Source organism: Haemorhous mexicanus, unplaced genomic scaffold (assembly GCF_027477595.1).
Source record: "Haemorhous mexicanus isolate bHaeMex1 unplaced genomic scaffold, bHaeMex1.pri scaffold_210_ctg1, whole genome shotgun sequence".
NCBI classification, from domain to species: Eukaryota; Metazoa; Chordata; class Aves; order Passeriformes; family Fringillidae; genus Haemorhous; species Haemorhous mexicanus.
The window spans coordinates 21,795-39,260 of NW_026776037.1; the positions used below are offsets into that span (position 1 = coordinate 21,795).

Consider the following 17,466-nt stretch of genomic DNA (forward strand, 5'->3'; position numbering starts at 1 on the left):
TTCATTCCCTCAGGCATCTGAGAATACCCAGGGTGGAGTGAGGGGATCCCTGTTCACACAGAAGGGGAATATTCCTCTAAATATCAGGAATTTTCCTGTTCTTAACAGGAAAACTTCTATTTTCTGTCCCACACGTGACACATCTCAGCTCTTCCCAACTGATTCTCTTTCCCAGACTCCATTCCTTCATTTCCTGATCCTTTATTTTGCTTTTCCCCAGAAATTTCTGAGAATTTCCTGGAATTCCTGCTAAACCACATCCTCGAGCGCTGGATTTTCTGGTCAACCACATGGATGACAACTGGAAGTCGCCTTAGTGCCTCATTTTTGGAATAAATTACTCCCAAAAAATCCAAAATTTAGGATTTTTTTGGTTTAATTACCCCTCAAAATCAGCTTTTTGTTCCTCCAGCCCTCTTTTTTCCCCAAAAAAAAGAGCTCAAAATCCTCATCCACGGGCTCTCGGTTGGTGCTTAAAATCTGCCCTGGCACTGGAAAATTCCTGCGTTTTCCCTCTCACTTTCCTCTCCCTTTTCCCCTCACCTTTCCCACCCTTTTCCCCCTCACACTTCTCACCTTTCCCCCCTCACATTTCCCAATGATTCCTCCTCATGTTTCCCAATCTTTTTCCCCTCACACTTCCCACCCTTTCCCCCTCACACTTCTCACCTTTCCCTCCTCACATTTCCCAATGATTCCTCCTCATGTTTCCCAATCTTTTTCCCCTCACATTTCCCACCCTTTTCCCCCTCACACTTCTCACCTTTCCCTCCTCACATTTCCCAATGATTCCTCTTCATGTTTCCCAATCTTTTTCCCCTCACACTTCCCACCCTTTCCCCCTCACATTTCCCAACTCTTTTCTCCTCACATTTCCCAACTCTTTCCTCTCACATTTCCCACTGTTTCCCCCTGATGTTTCCCGTCCTTTCCCCCTCACATTTCCCACCCTTTTTCTCATCACCTTTCCCACCCTTTCCCCCTCACATTTCCTGTCCATTTCCCCTCAGATTTCCCACCATTTTCTCTCTCATGTTTCCAGCCCTTTTCCCCCTCACGTTTCTCGCCCTTTTCCCCCCTCATATTTCCCTTTTTTCCCCTCATGTTTCTCACCTTTTCCCCTCACCTTTCCCACCTTTTTCCCCCTCATATTACCCGCCCTTTCCCCCTCAAATTTCCTGCCTTTTTCCCCCTCACATTTCCCGCCCTTTCCCCCTCACCTTTCCTGCCATTTTCCCCTCACATTTCCTGCCCTTTTCCCTCTCTCATTTCCCAACTTTTCCCCCTCACATTTCCCACCCTTTCCCCCCTCATATTTCCCTTTTCCCCTTCACGTTTCTCACCTTTTCCCTTCAACTTCCCCACTCTTTTTCCCCCTCACATTTCCAGCCCTTTTCCCCTCACCTTCCCCACTCTTTTTCCTCTTCACATTTCCAGCCCTTTTCCCCTCACCTTTCCCACCTTTTTCCCCCCTCACATTTCCCGCCCTTTCCCCCTCACCTTTCCCGCCATTTTCCCCTCACATTTCCTGCCCTTTTCCCTCTCTCATTTCCCAACTTTTCCCCCTCACATTTCCCACCCTTCCCCCCCTCATATTTCCCTTTTCCCCTTCACGTTTCTCACCTTTTCCCTTCACCTTCCCCACTCTTTTTCCCCCTCACATTTCCAGCCCTTTTCCCCTCACCTTCCCCACTCTTTTTCCCCTCACATTTCCTACCCTTTTTCCCCTCACCTTTCCCACCTTTTTCCCCCTCACATTTCCCGCCCTTTCCCCCTCACCTTTCCCGCCATTTTCCCCTCACATTTCCTGCCCTTTTCCCTCTCTCATTTCCCAACTTTTCCCCCTCACATTTCCCACCCTTCCCCCCTCACATTTCCTACCCTTTCCCCCTCACCTTTCCCGCCATTTTCCCCTCACATTTCCTGCCCTTTCCCCCTCACCTTTCCCGCCATTTTCCCCTCACATTTCCTGCCCTTTTCCCTCTCTCATTTCCCAACTTTTCCCCCTCACATTTCCCACCCTTTCCCCCCTCATATTTCCCTTTTCCCCTTCACGTTTCTCACCTTTTCCCCTCACCTTCCCCACTCTTTTTCCCCCTCACATTTCCAGCCCTTTTCCCCTCACCTTCCCCACTCTTTTTCCCCCTCACATTTCCCACCCTTTCCCCCTCACCTTTCCCGCCATTTTCCCCTCACATTTCCTGCCCTTTTCCCTCTCTCATTTCCCAACTTTTCCCCCTCATATTTCCCTTTTCCCCTTCACGTTTCTCACCTTTTCCCCTCACCTTCCCCACTCTTTTTCCCCCTCACATTTCCAGCCCTTTTCCCCTCACCTTCCCCACTCTTTTTCCCCTCACCTTTGTTATAGACAGCTACCGTGATTAACGACCCTGGCAATTAAATGATGTGAATATTTAGAGAAGCCTTGTTGATGTATAATTATTGTCATTTCCATGTTCTGTGCTCTCGGGGCGGGGCCTGGCAGCACCCGACCCTCCAATCAGATTGCAGGAAAGCAGCCTCCACCAATGAACAGCAAAGAAGAGTTGACTGACAGGCTCCAGGAAGGCCGCGATTGGCTGATGCAGCCCCCGGGTATAAAAGGCGAAGCGTCCATCTTGAACAGGAGCCATCCCACGGTGGGCAGCCGTGAGGGAAGGTCCCAGGCCTGGTTTTCCTTACTTAGTCCTTTTCTTGTCGGTTTTGTGAAGGTTTAATTCACCTTTTACCATTTTCCAAGTGAACTGTCGTCTTTGGCAAATCCCTTAAAAAAATCGGGATTGGTTTTGCACAAACTCCTTTAAAAAATCGGGATTTTTTTGCACAAATCCCTTTAAAGAATCGGGATTTCTGGCCCCAGTTTTGGTGAGCAGAGGGGATTTCAGCAGTTGTTGGGTCTCTCGCAGATCCAGCGCAGCGGCTGCGAGCACAGCGCGCTCACCCAGCGCCCCTTGGGGCCCAGGGCGCCGCAGTCCTTCAGCTCCTGCTGCTCCTCCTTCAGCCACACGTCCCAAAAGCTGCAAAAGGGACAAAAACCAGAAAAAAATCAAATCGCAGCATTCAACTGTCACCAAAACCAAAAAGTTTTAGGGGGCAGAAATGCAGCGAAATGTCATTTTCTTCAAGGAAAAAATGAAAAAATAAAAAAAATCAGATGGATGCGGTCAGGTTTGGCTTTTTGATCTCGTGGTTTTGAAGGAAAATTGGGATTTTTACACCCCAAAATCAGGATGTTTTACCCTGAAAATGGAGAATTTTTCCTGGAAGGCGGGATATCTTTACCAAAAAAAGAAATCTGAGTTTTTAAACTAAAACTCAGGATTTATTTACAAAAAATTATGTTTGGTTTTTTTTTTGTTTTTTTTTTTTTGCCCCAAAATCAGGATTTTCCCCCCAGAACTGGATTTTTTTCCCCAAAACGGAGATTTTTTAACCAAAACTGAGATTTTTTTTCCCCCTGGGCTGGGATTGTTACATGTACTGGGGCTCCTGGCCGGTGACCCAGCGCCATTTCCCCTCCTGCTCCACGTCCGTCAGCCCCAGCCAGTAGGAGCTGCTGCGGTTGCTGTTCTCCAGCAGGAAAACCTGCCAAAAAATCCCCCAAATTCCATTTCATAAAACCCTCCCAAATTTTTTTTAAGTCCTAAAAAAAAAATCCCAAAAAATTAAAATAAAAAACTCCCAAAAATTCCCACAAAAAACCCCCAAACATAAAAAAAAAACTTTTAAAATGCAAAAAATATTTTTAAAAATCCAAAAATGTTTCCACCCCCAAAAAATATTTTAAAAATTTCCCCCCAAAATCAAAAAAAAAAAAAATTCCCCCCAAAAATCTCAAAAAATTCCCCAAAAATTCTCCAAAAAATCCCAAATAAATCCTAAAAAATGCAAAAAAAATTAAGAATCTCCAAAAATTTTCCCCAAAAAATATAAAAAAAATCCCCCCAAAATTCCCCAAAACATTCTCAAAAAATTCCCCCAAAATGTCCCAAAAATTCCCCCCAAAATCCCAAAAATTAAAAAAAAAATCCCCCAAAATCTCCAAAAAACTCCTAAAAATACAAAAAATATTTTTTAAAATCCCCCAAATTTCCCCCAAAAACTCCCAAAACGTCCCCAAAAAAACCCCAAAGCAACCCAAAAAACCTGCCAAAAAATTCACCAAAAATCCCTTAGGATTCCCCCCCAAAAAAAATTAAAAAACAAAAAAAATCCCCCCCAAAATCCCATAAAATCCCAAAAAACCCTCAAAATTTCCCAAATAAATTTCCCAAAAATTCCCCCAAAAATCCCAACAAAATCCCATAAAATCCCAAAAAACTCCAAAATTTCCCAAATAAATTCCCCAAAAATTCCCCCAAAAATCCCAACAGAATTTATTTGGGATTGGATTGGGATGGATTGGGGGTTTGGATTTGGGATTGGGGATGGGATTGGGATTGGGGATGGGGATTGGGATTGGGATTGGGGATGGGATTGGGGATGGGATTGGGGATTGGGGATGGGATTGGGGATGGGGATTGGGATTGGGATTGGGGATTGATTTGGGATTGGGGATTGGGATTGGGGATTGGGGATTGATTTGGGATTGGGGATGGGATTGGGATTGGGGATTGGGATTGGGGATTGGGATTGGGGATGGGATTGGGATTGGGGATTGATTTGGGATGGATTGGGGATTAGGGATGGGATTGGGATTGGGATTTGGGATTGGGATTTGGGATTGGGGATTGGGATTGGGGATGGGATTGGGATTGGGGATTGATTGGGGATTGGGGATTGGGATTGGGGATTGATTTGGGATTGGGGATTGATTGGGGATTGGGATTGGGGATTGATTTGGGATTGGGGATGGGATTGGGGATTGATTTGGGATTGGGGATGGGATTGGGGATTGATTTGGGATTTGGGATTGGGGATTTATTTGGGATTGGGGATTGATTTGGGATTGGGGATTGATTTGGGATTGGGGATTGATTTGGGATTGGGGATTGGGATCAGGGATTGGGGATTGATTTGGGATTGGGGATTGATTGGGGATTGGGGATTGGGATTTGGGATTGATTGAGGATTGGGGGTTTGGGATTGGGATTTGGGATTGGGGATTGATTGGGGATTGGGGATTGATTTGGGATTGGGGATTGATTGGGGATTGGGGATTGATTTGGGATTGGGGATTGGGATCAGGGATTGGGGATTGATTTGGGATTGGGGATTGATTGGGGATTGGGGATTGGGATTTGGGATTGATTGAGGATTGGGGGTTTGGGATTGGGATTTGGGATTGGGGATTGATTGGGGATTGGGGATTGATTTGGGATTGGGGATTGATTGGGGATTGATTTGGGATTGGGATTGGGATTGATTGGGGATTGGGGATTGGGGATTGGGGATTGATTTGGGATTGGGGATTGGGATTGATTGGGGATTGGGGATTGGGGATTGATTGGGGATTGATTTGGGATTGGGGATTGGGATTGATTTGGGATTGGGATTTGGGATTGATTTGGGATTGGGGATTGGGGATTTGGGATTGATTTGGGATTGGGGATTGGGATTGATTTGGGATTTGGGATTGGGATTGATTTGGGATTGGGGATTGGGATTTGGGATTGATTGGGGATTGATTTGGGATTTGGGATTGGGATTGATTTGGGATTGGGGATTGGGATTTGGGATTGATTGGGGATTGGGGATTTGGGACTGGGGATTTGGAATTGATTCAGGGTCTGGGATTGATTTGGGATTGGGGATTTGGGATTGGGATTTGGAATTGATTCAGGGTCTGGGATTGGGGATTTGGGACTGGGGATTTGGGATTGATTTGGGGTTCAGGATCAGGGATTGGGGATCAATTGGGGATGGATTTGGGATCAGGGATCGGGGATTGATTTGGGATCAGGGATTTGGGATCGGGGACTGGGGACTGATTTGTGATTCGGGATTTGGGATCAGGGACTGGGGACCGATTTGTGATTCGGGATTTGGGATCAGGGTTTGGGGACTGAGTTGTGATTCGGGATTTGGGATCAGGGACTGGGGACTGATTTGTGATTCAGGATTTGGGATCAGGGATTGGGGACTGATTTGTGATTCGGGATTTGGGATCAGGGACTGGGGACTGATTTGTGATTTGGGATTTGGGATCAGGGACTGGGGATTGATTTGTGATTCAGGATTTGGGATCAGGGACTGGGGACTGATTTGGGATTCAGGATTTGGGATCAGGGACTGGGGACTGAGTTGTGATTCAGGATTTGGGATCAGGGATCGGGGATTGATTTGTGATTCAGGATTTGGGATCAGGGATTGGGGACTGATTTGGGATCAGGGATTTGGGATCAGGGATTGGGGACTGATTTGTGAGTCAGGATTTGGGATCAGGGATCGGGGACTGATTTGGGATCGGGGATTTGGGATCGGGGATTGGGGACTGATTTGTGATTCGGGATTTGGGATCAGGGATCGGGGACTGAGTTGTGATTCGGGATTTGGGATCAGGGATTTGGGATGGGGTTTCGGGGTTCCCCGTCCCTGACCTGCTCCTCCTCGTCGTTGACCACGGCCAGCTGCGCGCCCAGGTCGGCGCAGGCGTTGCGGGCGCGGCCCCAGCTGAGCGCGTCCCGCGAGAAGGAATAGCAGGAGGAGCCGTGCTGCTGCCAGCCCGGCCCGCAGCGCCGCGAGCTGCCCAGGGCCCGGCACAGCAGCTCTGGGGGAGAAACATCGGGGATTATCCAGGGAATCGTCCGGGAAAATACCGGGAAATGATCCAGGAAAATAATACAGGATAATGGGAACCGCCGGGGAAACGGCCCCGCAGCGCCGCGAGCTGCCCAGGGCCCGGCACAGCAGCTCTGGGGGAAAAATATCGGGGATTATCCAGGGAATCGTCCGGGAAAACAGCGGGAAAGGATCCGGGAAAATACCGGGAAATAATGCAGGATAATGGGAACCCCGGGGAAACGGCCCCGCAGCGCCCGGCACAGCAGCTCTGGGGGAAACACCGGGAAATGGGGAATTATCCTGGGCAAATAGGTGGGAAAATCCAGGGAAAGTTCCAGGAAAATCCAGGGAAATGATCCAGGAAAACATTGGAAAATGGGGAATTATCCTGGGAGAATATCTGGGAAAATCCAGGGAAAGATCCAGGAAAATCCAGGGAAAAGATCCAGGAAAATCCAGGGAAAAGATCCAGGAAAACAGCAGGAAATGATCCAGGAAAACACTGGAAAATGGGGAATTATCCTGGGCAAATAGGTGGGAAAATCCAGGGAAAAGATCCAGGAAAACAGCAGGAAAAGATCCAGGAAAACACTGGAAAATGGGGAATTATCCTGGGAAAAGATCCAGGAAAATCCAGAGAAAAGATCCAGGAAAACACTGGAAAATGGGGAATTATCCTGGGCAAATAGCTGGGAACATCCAGGGAAATGATCCAGGAAAATCCAGGGAAAAGATCCAGGAAAACACCGGGAAATGGGGAATTATCCTGGGAAAATATCTGGGAAAATCCAGGGAAAAGATCCAGGAAAACACCGGGAAATGGGGAATTATCCTGGGCGAATATCCAGGAAAATCCAGGAAAACAGCAGGAAATCATCTCCGGAAAAGATCCAGGAAAATCCCAGTAAATGGGGAATTATCCTAGGAAAATATCTGGGAAAATCCAGGGAAAAGATCCAGGAAAATCCAGGGAAAAGATCCAGGAAAACACTGGAAAATGGGGAATTATCCTGGGAAAAGATCCAGGAAAATCCAGGGAAAAGATCCAGGAAAACACTGGAAAATGGGGAATTATCCTGGGAAAATAGCTGGGAAAATCCAGGGAAAAGATCCAGGAAAACACCGGGAAATGATCCAGGAAAATCCAGGGAAAAGACCCAGGAAAATCCAGGGAAATGATCCAGGAAAACACTGGGAAATGGGGAATTATCCTGGGCAAATAGCTGGGAAAATCCAGGGAAAAGATCCAGGAAAATCCAGGAAAAAGATCCAGGAAAACACCGGGAAATGGGGAATTATCCTGGGAGAATATCTGGGAAAATCCAGGGAAAAGATCCAAGAAAACACCGGGAAATGGGGAATTATCCTGGGCGAATATCCAGGAAAATCCAGGAAAACAGCAGGAAATGATCTCTGGAAAAGATCCAGGAAAATCCCAGTAAATGGGGAATTATCCTAGGAAATATCTGGGAAAATCCAGGGAAAAGATCCAGGAAAATCCAGGGAAAAGATCCAGGAAAACACTGGAAAATGGGGAATTATCCTGGGAAAATAGCTGGGAAAATCCAGGGAAAAGATCCAGGAAAATCCAGGGAAATGATCCAGGAAAATCCAGGGAAATGATCCAGGAAAATCCAGGGAAATGATCCAGGAAAATCCAGAGAAAAGATCCAGGAAAATCCAGAGAAAAGATCCAGGAAAATCCAGGGAAAAAATCAGGAAAACACCGGGAAATGGGGAATTATCCTGGGAAAAGATCCAGGAAAATCCAGGGAAAAGATCCAGGAAAACACTGGAAAATGGGGAATTATCCTGGGAAAATAGCTGGGAAAATCCAGGGAAAAGATCCAGGAAAATCCAGGGAAATGATCCAGGAAAATCCAGGGAAATGATCCAGGAAAATCCAGGGAAATGATCCAGGAAAATCCAGAGAAAAGATCCAGGAAAATCCAGGGAAAAAATCCAGGAAAACACCGGGAAATGGGGAATTATCCTGGGAAAAGATCCAGGAAAATCCAGGGAAAAGATCCAGGAAAACACTGGAAAATGGGGAATTATCCTGGGAGAATATTCAGGAATATCCAGAGAAAAGATCCAGGAAAATCCAGGGAAATGATCCAGGAAAACACTGGAAAATGGGGAATTATCCTGGGAGAATATCTGGGAAAATCCAGGGAAAGTTCCAGGAAAATCCAGGGAAAAGATCCAGGAAATCCAGGGAAAAGATCCAGGAAAACAGCAGGAAATGATCCAGGAAAACACTGGAAAATGGGGAATTATCCTGGGAGAATATCCAGGAAAATCCAGGGAAAAGATCCAGGAAAATCCAGAGAAAAGACCCAGGAAAATCCAGGGAAAAGATCCAGGAAAATCCAGGGAAATGATCCAGGAAAATCCAGGGAAATGGGAAAAACCCCAAGGAAAAATCCCGGGGATTTTTTTTTTTTAATTTTGGGTGGATTTTTTTTATTTTTGTGAGATTTTTTTTTTTTTGGCGAATTTTTTGGGGGATTTTTTATTATTTTGGGGGATTTTTAAAATTTTATTTTATTCAGGATTTTTTGGGATTTTATTTGGCAAATTTTTGGAATTTTTCAGGGAACTTTTGAGGGAACTTTTTGGTTTTTTTTTTTTTTAATTTTGGGAAGTGTTGGGAAATTTTGAGGAGAAATTTTGGGGAACTTTTGGAATTTTTTGGGGGGGATTTTTTTGGGGAATTTTTGGAAATTGTTTGGAATTTTTAAAACATTTTTTGGGTGTTTTGGGGGATTTTTTTTAGTTTTTAGGGGACTTCTATGGAAATTTTTAGGGATTTGGGGGGGATTTTTAAGGGAATATTGAGGAATTTCTGGGGGGAATTTTCGGAGGAATTTGGGGATTTTTTGGGGGAATTTTGGGATCTTTTGAGAATTTATTTTTGCATCTTTCAATTTCCATGGATTTTTTTTGTGTGTGTATTTTTTTGGGGGGGGTAAATTTTTGGGATGGATTTTTTTTTTTTTAAATTTTGGGAATTTTTGGGGGGAAATTTTGGGAGATTTTTGGGGAGAACTGTGGGCAAATTTTGAGAAATTCTGGGGAATTTTTTTTTTATTTGTGGGGAATTTTGGGGGGAAATGTTGGGAATTTTGGGGGGGATTTGTGGGGAATGTTGTGGGGTTTGTGGGGAATGTTGGGGGGGTTTGTGGGGAATGTTGGGGGGTTTGTGGGGAATGTTGGGGGGGTTTGTGGGGAATGTTGGGGGGGTTTGTGGGGAATGTTGGGGGATTTGTGGGGAATGTTGGGGGGGTTTGTGGGGAATGTTGGGGGGGTTTGTGGGGAATTTGTGGGGATTTTTTGGGAATTTTCGGGGGGCTTGTGGGGAATGTTGGGGGGGTTTGTGGGGAATGTTGGGGGGGATTTGTGGGGAATGTTGGGGGATTTGTGGGGAATGTTGGGGGGATTTGTGGGAATGTTGGGGGGATTTTTGAGGAATGTTGGGGGGGTTTGTGGGGAATGTTGGGGGGGTTTGTGGGGAATGTTGGGGGGGTTTGTGGGGAATGTTGGGGGGTTTGTGGGGAATGTTGGGGGGGTTTGTTGGAATGTTGGGGGGGTTTGTGGGGAATGTTGGGGGGATTTGTGGGGAATGTTGGGGGATTTGTGGGGAATGTTGGGGGGGTTTGTGGGGAATGTTGGGGGGATTTGTGGGGAATGTTGGGGGGGTTTGTGGGGAATGTTGGGGGGTTTGTGGGAATGTTGGGGGGGGTTGTGGGGAATGTTGGGGGGATTTGTGGGGAATGTTGGGGGGATTTGTGGGGAATGTTGGGGGGTTTGTGGGGAATGTTGGGGGGTTTGTGGGGAATGTTGGGGGGGTTTGTGGGGAATTTGTGGGGATTTTTTGGGAATTTTCGGGGGGCTTGTGGGGAATGTTGGGGGGGTTTGTGGGGAATGTTGGGGGGGATTTGTGGGGAATGTTGGGGGATTTGTGGGGAATGTTGGGGGGATTTGTGGGGAATGTTGGGGGGATTTTTGAGGAATGTTGGGGGGGTTTGTGGGGAATGTTGGGGGGGTTTGTGGGGAATGTTGGGGGGGGTTTGTGGGGAATGTTGGGGGGTTTGTGGGGAATGTTGGGGGGGTTTGTTGGGAATGTTGGGGGGGTTTGTGGGGAATGTTGGGGGGATTTGTGGGGAATGTTGGGGGGATTTGTGGGGAATGTTGGGGGGGTTTGTGGGGAATGTTGGGGGGATTTGTGGGGAATGTTGGGGGGGTTTGTGGGGAATGTTGGGGGGGTTTGTGGGGAATGTTGGGGGGGTTGTGGGGAATGTTGGGGGGATTTGTGGGGAATGTTGGGGGGATTTGTGGGGAATGTTGGGGGGTTTGTGGGGAATGTTGGGGGGTTTGTGGGGAATGTTGGGGGGGTTTGTGGGGAATGTTGGGGGGGTTTGTGGGGAATGTTGGGGGTTTTGTGGGGAATGTTGGGGGGTTTGTGGGGAATGTTGGGGGGATTTATGGGGAATGTTGGGGGGATTTGGGGGGAATGTTGGGGGGTTTGTGGGGAATGTTGGGGGGTTTGTGGGGAGATTTGGGGGGATTTGTGGGGAATGTTGGGGGGTTTGTGGGGAATGTTGGGGGGTTTGTTGGGTATGCTGGGGGGTTTGTTGGGAATGTTGGGGGGGTTTGTGGGGAATGTTGGGGGGGTTTGTGGGGAATGTTGGGGGGTTTGTGGGGAATTTGTGGGGATTTTTTGGGAATTTTGGGGGGGCTTGTGGGGAATGTTGGGGGGAATTGTGGGGAATGTTGGGGGGGTTTGTGGGGAATGTTGGGGGGTTTGTGGGGAATGTTGGGGGATTTTTTGGGAATTTTGGGGGGGTTTGTGGGGAATGTTGGGGGGAATTGTGGGGAATGTTGGGGGGGTTTGTGGGGAATGTTGGGGGGTTTGTGGGGAATGTTGGGGGGATTTTTTGGGAATTTTGGGGGGGTTTGTGGGGAATGTTGGGGGATTTGTGGGGAATGTTGGGGGGGTTTGTGGGGAATGTTGGGGGATTTGTGGGGAATGTTGGGGGGATTTTTTGGGAATTTTGGGGGGTTTGTGGGGAATGTTGGGGGATTTGTGGGGAATGTTGGGGGGGTTTGTGGGGAATGTTGGGGGGGTTTGTGGGGAATGTTGGGGGGGATTTGGGCGGAATGTTGGGGGAGTTTGTTGGGAATGTTGGGGGGAATTGTGGGGGGATTTGGGGGGTTTGTGGGGAATGTTGGGGGGGTTTGTGGGGAATGTTGGGGGGTTTGTGGGGAATGTTGGGGGGTTTGTGGGGAATGTTGGGGGGTTTGTGGGGAACGTTGGGGGGGTTTGTGGGGAATGTTGGGGGGTTTGTGGGGAATGTTGGGGGGGGTTTGTGGGGAATGTTGGGGGGTTTGTGGGGAATGTTGGGGGTTTTGTGGGGAATGTTGGGGGGTTTGTGGGAATGTTGGGGGGATTTATGGGGAATGTTGGGGGATTTGGGGGGAATGTTGGGGGGTTTGTGGGGAATGTTGGGGGGTTTGTGGGGAGATTTGGGGGGATTTGTGGGAATGTTGGGGGGTTTGTGGGGAATGTTGGGGGGTTTGTTGGGTATGCTGGGGGGGTTTGTTGGGAATGTTGGGGGGGTTTGTGGGGAATGTTGGGGGGGTTTGTGGGGAATGTTGGGGGGTTTGTGGGGAATTTGTGGGGATTTTTTGGGAATTTTGGGGGGCTTGTGGGGAATGTTGGGGGGGTTTTTTGGGAATTTTGGGGGGGTTTGTGGGGAATGTTGGGGGAATTGTGGGGAATGTTGGGGGGGTTTGTGGGGAATGTTGGGGGGTTTGTGGGGAATGTTGGGGGGATTTTTTGGGAATTTTGGGGGGGTTTGTGGGGAATGTTGGGGGATTTGTGGGAATGTTGGGGGGGTTTGTGGGGAATGTTGGGGGGGTTTGTGGGGAATGTTGGGGGGGATTTGGGCGGAATGTTGGGGGAGTTTGTTGGGAATGTTGGGGGGAATTGTGGGGGGATTTGGGGGGTTTGTGGGGAATGTTGGGGGGGTTTGTGGGGAATGTTGGGGGGTTTGTGGGGAATGTTGGGGGGTTTGTGGGGAATGTTGGGGGGTTTGTGGGGAACGTTGGGGGGGTTTGTGGGGAATGTTGGGGGGTTTGTGGGGAATGTTGGGGGGGGGTTTGTGGGGAATGTTGGGGGGGTTTGTTGGGAATGTTGGGGGGGTTTGTGGGGAATGTTGGGGGGGTTTGTGGGGAATGTTGGGGGGTTTGTGGGGAATGTTGGGGGGGTTTGTGGGGAATGTTGGGGGGTTTGTGGGGAATGTTGGGGGGGTGTGTGGGGAATGTTGGGGGGATTTGTTGGGAATGCCCTTGGTTACCTGCCAGCTCCTGCTGCTCCAGCTGGTGCTGCCGGATCCCGAAACGCAGCCGGGTCTGATCCTGCAGCACTGCACAGACCAGTATGGACCAGTATGGACCAGTACAGACTGGTATAAACCAGTATGGACCAGTACAGACCAGTATAGACCTGTACAGACCAGTACAGACTGGTATAAACCAGTATGGACCAATATAAACCAGCATGGATCAGTACAGACCAGTACGGAGCAGTATGGAACAGTACGGACCGGTACGGACCAGTACAGACCAGTATGGACCAGTACTGACCAGTATGGACCGGTACAGACCAGTATGGACCATCATGGACCAGTATGGACCAGTATGGATTGGTATGGACCAGTACAAACCAGTATGGACCAGTACAAACCAGTACAAACCAGTACGGACCAGTACGAATCGGTACAAACCAGTATGGACCAGTACGGACTGGTATAAACCAGTACAAACCAGTACGGACCAGTACAGAGCAATACAGAGCTGTACGGACTGGTATGGGCTGTATGGACCAGTAGAGACCAGTACAGACCAGTCCCACCCAGTATAACCCAGTTCCATCCCAGTTTGTCCCAGTCCATCCCAGTCCCCCTAATCCCCTCCCAGTCCCTCCCAGCTCCCTCCAATCCCCTCCCAGTCTATCCCAGTCCCCCCAGTCCCCTCCCAGTTCCCTCCCAGTTTATCCCAGTTCCCCCCAGTCCCCTCCCAGTTCCCTCCCAGTTTATCCCAGTTCCCCCCAGTCCCTCCCAGTCCCTCCCAGTGCAATTCCCTCATTCCCAGTTTGGGCTCTCACCGGAATCCCAAATTCCTGAGAAATTCTCCTTCAGCAGCTCCAGCTCCGCCCGCAGCTCCTGGTCTGGGGAGGGCCCAAAATCCCCAGAATTCACCCCAAAATCCCAAATTCCTCAGAATTCACCCCAAAGTCCCAAATTCCCCAGAATTCAGCCAAAATCCCCAAAATTCAGCCCAAAGTCCCAAATTCCCCAAAATTCAGCCCAAAATTCCCCAGAACTCACCCCAAAATCCCAAATTCCCTAGAATTCAGTCCCAAATTCCCCAGAATTCAGCCCAAAGTCCCAAATTCCCCAGAATTCAGCCCAAAATCCCAAATTCCCCAGAATTCAGCCCAAAGTCCCAAAGTCCCCAGAATTCAGCCCAAAGTCCCAAATTCCCCAAAATTCAGCCCAAAATTCCCCAGAACTCACCCCAAAATCCCAAATTCCCCAGAATTCAGCCCAAAGTCCCAAATTCCCCAGAATTCAGCCCAAAATTCCCCAGAATTCAGCCCAAAGTCCCAAAATCCCCAGAATTCAGCCCAAAGTCCCAAATTCCCCAGAATTCAGCCCAAAGTCCCAAATTCCCCAGAATTCAGCCCAAAGTTCCCCAGAATTCAGCCCCAAAATCCCAAATTCCCCAGAATTCAGCCCCAAAGTCCCAAATTCCCCAGAACTCAGCCCAAAGTCCCACATTCCCCAGAATTCAGCCCAAAATCCCCAGAATTCAGCCCCAAAGTCCCAAATTCCCCAGAATTCACCCCAAAGTCCCAAATTCCCCAGAATTCACCCCAAAATCCCAAATTCCCTAGAATTCAGTCCCAAATTCCCCAGAATTCAGCCCCAAAGTCCCAAAATCCCCAGAATTCAGCCCCAAAATCCCAAATTCCCCAGAATTCACCCCAAAGTCCCAAATTCCCCAGAATTCAGCCCAAAGTCCCAAATTCCCCAGAATTCACCCCAAAATCCCAAATTCCCCAGAATTCAGCCCAAAGTCCCAAATTCCCCAGAATTCAGCCCCAAAATTCCCAAATTCCCAGAATTCAGCCCAAAATCCCAAATTCCCCAGAATTCACCCCAAAGTCCCAAATTCCCCAGAATTCACCCCAAAGTCCCAAATTCCCCAGAATTCACCCAAAATCCCAAATTCCCCAGAATTCAGCCCAAAATCCCAAATTCCCCAGAATTCAGCCCAAATTCCCCAGAATTCAGCCCAAAGTCCCAAATTCCCCAGAATTCAGCCCCAAAATCCCCAGAATTCAGCCCCAAAGTCCCAAATTCCCCAGAATTCAGCCCAAAGTCCCAAATTCCCCAGAATTCAGCCCCAAAATCCCAAATTCCCCAGAATTCAGCCCAAAATTCCCCAGAATTCAGCCCAAAGTCCCAAATTCCCCAGAATTCAGCCCAAAATCCCCAGAATTCAGCCCAAAGTCCCAAATTCCCCAGAATTCAGCCCAAAATCCCAAAATCCCCAGAATTCACCCCAAAATCCCCAGAATTCACCCCAAAGTCCCAAATTCCCCAGAATTCAGCCCAAAATTTCCCCAGAATTCAGCCCAAAGTCCCAAATTCCCCAGAATTCAGCCCAAAATTCCCCAGAATTCACCCCAAAATCCCAAATTCCCCAGAATTCAGCCCAAAATCCCCAGAATTCAGCCCAAAATCCCAAATTCCCCAGAATTCAGCCCAAAATCCCAAATTCCCCAGAATTCAGCCCAAAATCCAAATTCCCCAGAATTCACCCCAAAGTCCCAAATTCCTCAGAATTCAGCCCCAAAATCCCAAATTCCCCAGAATTCAGCCCCAAAATCCCAAATTCCCCAGAATTCAGCCCAAAATTCCCCAGAATTCAGCCCAAAGTCCAAATTCCCCAGAATTCAGCCCAAAATTCCCCAGAATTCACCCCAAAGTCCCAAATTCCCCAGAATTCACCCCAAAATCCCAAATTCTCCAGGATTCAGCCCCAAATTCCCCAGAATTCAGCCCCAAAGTCCCAAAATCCCCAGAACTCGCCCCAAAGTCCCAAATTCCCCAGAATTCAGCCCCAAAATTCCCAGAATTCAGCCCAAAGTCCCAAATTCCCCAGTATTCACCCCAAATTCCCATTTTCCATCAAATCCACCCCAAAATCTCCATTTCTCCCCGGAATTTTCCCAAAATTCCCATTTTTCCCCCCAGAATCCCTCCCAAAATTCCCTTTTCCCCCCATTTTTCTCTCAAAGTTTCCCAAAAATTTTTATTTCTCCCCCCAAAATCCCCATCTCTTCCCCCTTTTTCCCATTATTTCCCCAGTGTCCCCCACTGTCCCCAGTGTCCCCCACTGTCCCCCACTGTCCCCCATTATTTCCCCATTGTCCCCCCATTGTCCCCCAGTGTTTCCCATTGTCCCCATTGTCCCCCATTATCCCCATTGTCCCCTATTGCCCTCATTGTACCCCATGGTCCCCCATTGTCCCCCATTGTCCCCCATTGTCCCATTGTCCCCATTGTCCCCTATTGTCCCCCATTGTCCCCCATTGTCCCCCAGTGTCCCCATCGTTGTTCCCGTGTTTCCCCTGTGTCCCCCGGTGTCCCCCAGTGTCCCCCCAGTGTCCCCCCAGTGTCCCCCAGTGTCCCATCGTTGTTCCCGTGTTTCCCCAGTGTCCCCCAGTGTTCCCATCGTTATCCCCAGTGTCCCCCAGTGTCCCCCAGTGTCCCTTCCCGTGTCCCCAGTGTCCCCATCGCTGTTCCCACTGTCCCCCAGTGTCCCCCCAGTGTCCCCCAGTGTCCCCATCGTTGTTCCCAGTGTCCCCCAGTGTCCCTTCCCGTGTCCCCCAGTGTCCCCATCGCTGTCCCCAGTATCCCCAGTGTCCCCCAGTGTCCCCATCGTTATCCCCAGTGTCCCCAGTGTCCCTTCCCGTGTCCCCAGTGTCCCCATCGTTGTTCCCAGTGTCCCCAGTGTCCCTTCCCGTGTCCCCATCGCTGTTCCCAGTGTCCCCAGTGTCCCCCAGTGTCCCCATCGCTGTTCCCAGTGTCCCCCAGTGTCCCCTCACTGTCCCCCAGTGTCCCCCAGTGTCCCCATCGTTGTTCCCAGTGTCCCCCAGTGTCCCTTCCCGTGTCCCCAGTGTCCCCATCGTTATTCCCAGTGTCCCCATCGCTGTCCCCAGTGTCCCCAGTGTCCCCCTCACGTTTGCCGATGCCCAGCGCCAGCAGCGCGGCCCAGCCCAGCCCCAGCAGCGCCAGCGCCGCCCCCAGAGCCCCGCCCGCGCATCGGGGGGCACAGCTCCGGGGTCTGGGGGGCGAATTCCCAAACTCGGGGTCCGAATGCCCAAATCCGAGATGGGAACTCCCAAATCCGGGCTGGGAATTCCCAAATCCGGGCTGGGAATTCCCAAATCCGGGCTGGGAATTCCCGAGTCCGGGCTGGGAATTCCCGAGTCCGGGCTGGGAATTCCCCAATCCGGGCTGGGAATTCCCGAGTCCGGGCTGGGAACTGCCGGCATTCCCCAGCCTGGCCTCGGAATTTCGGGGTTTGGGCTGCGGGTCCTGCGGGGCCGGGGAGGAGCCGGGGGGACCCGCCAGGAGGTAAACGCCTGGAATGGGGAAAAACGGG

General features: G+C 49.5%; 1 protein-coding gene across 1 annotated transcript; it reads right to left on the reverse strand.

The window, feature by feature from the left end:
- Positions 1–2,881: 2,881 nt before the first annotated feature.
- On the reverse strand, positions 2,882–17,145 carry LOC132322926 (C-type lectin domain family 4 member E-like; the record flags this gene model as incomplete). The annotated part of the gene is made up of 6 exons (XM_059837672.1): positions 2,882–3,017; positions 3,476–3,585; positions 6,540–6,709; positions 13,086–13,154; positions 13,895–13,957; positions 17,042–17,145. Coding segments are annotated over 6 exons (652 nt in total), but the record flags the coding sequence as incomplete, so codon positions are not given.
- Between the last annotated feature and the right edge of the window lie 321 nt (positions 17,146–17,466).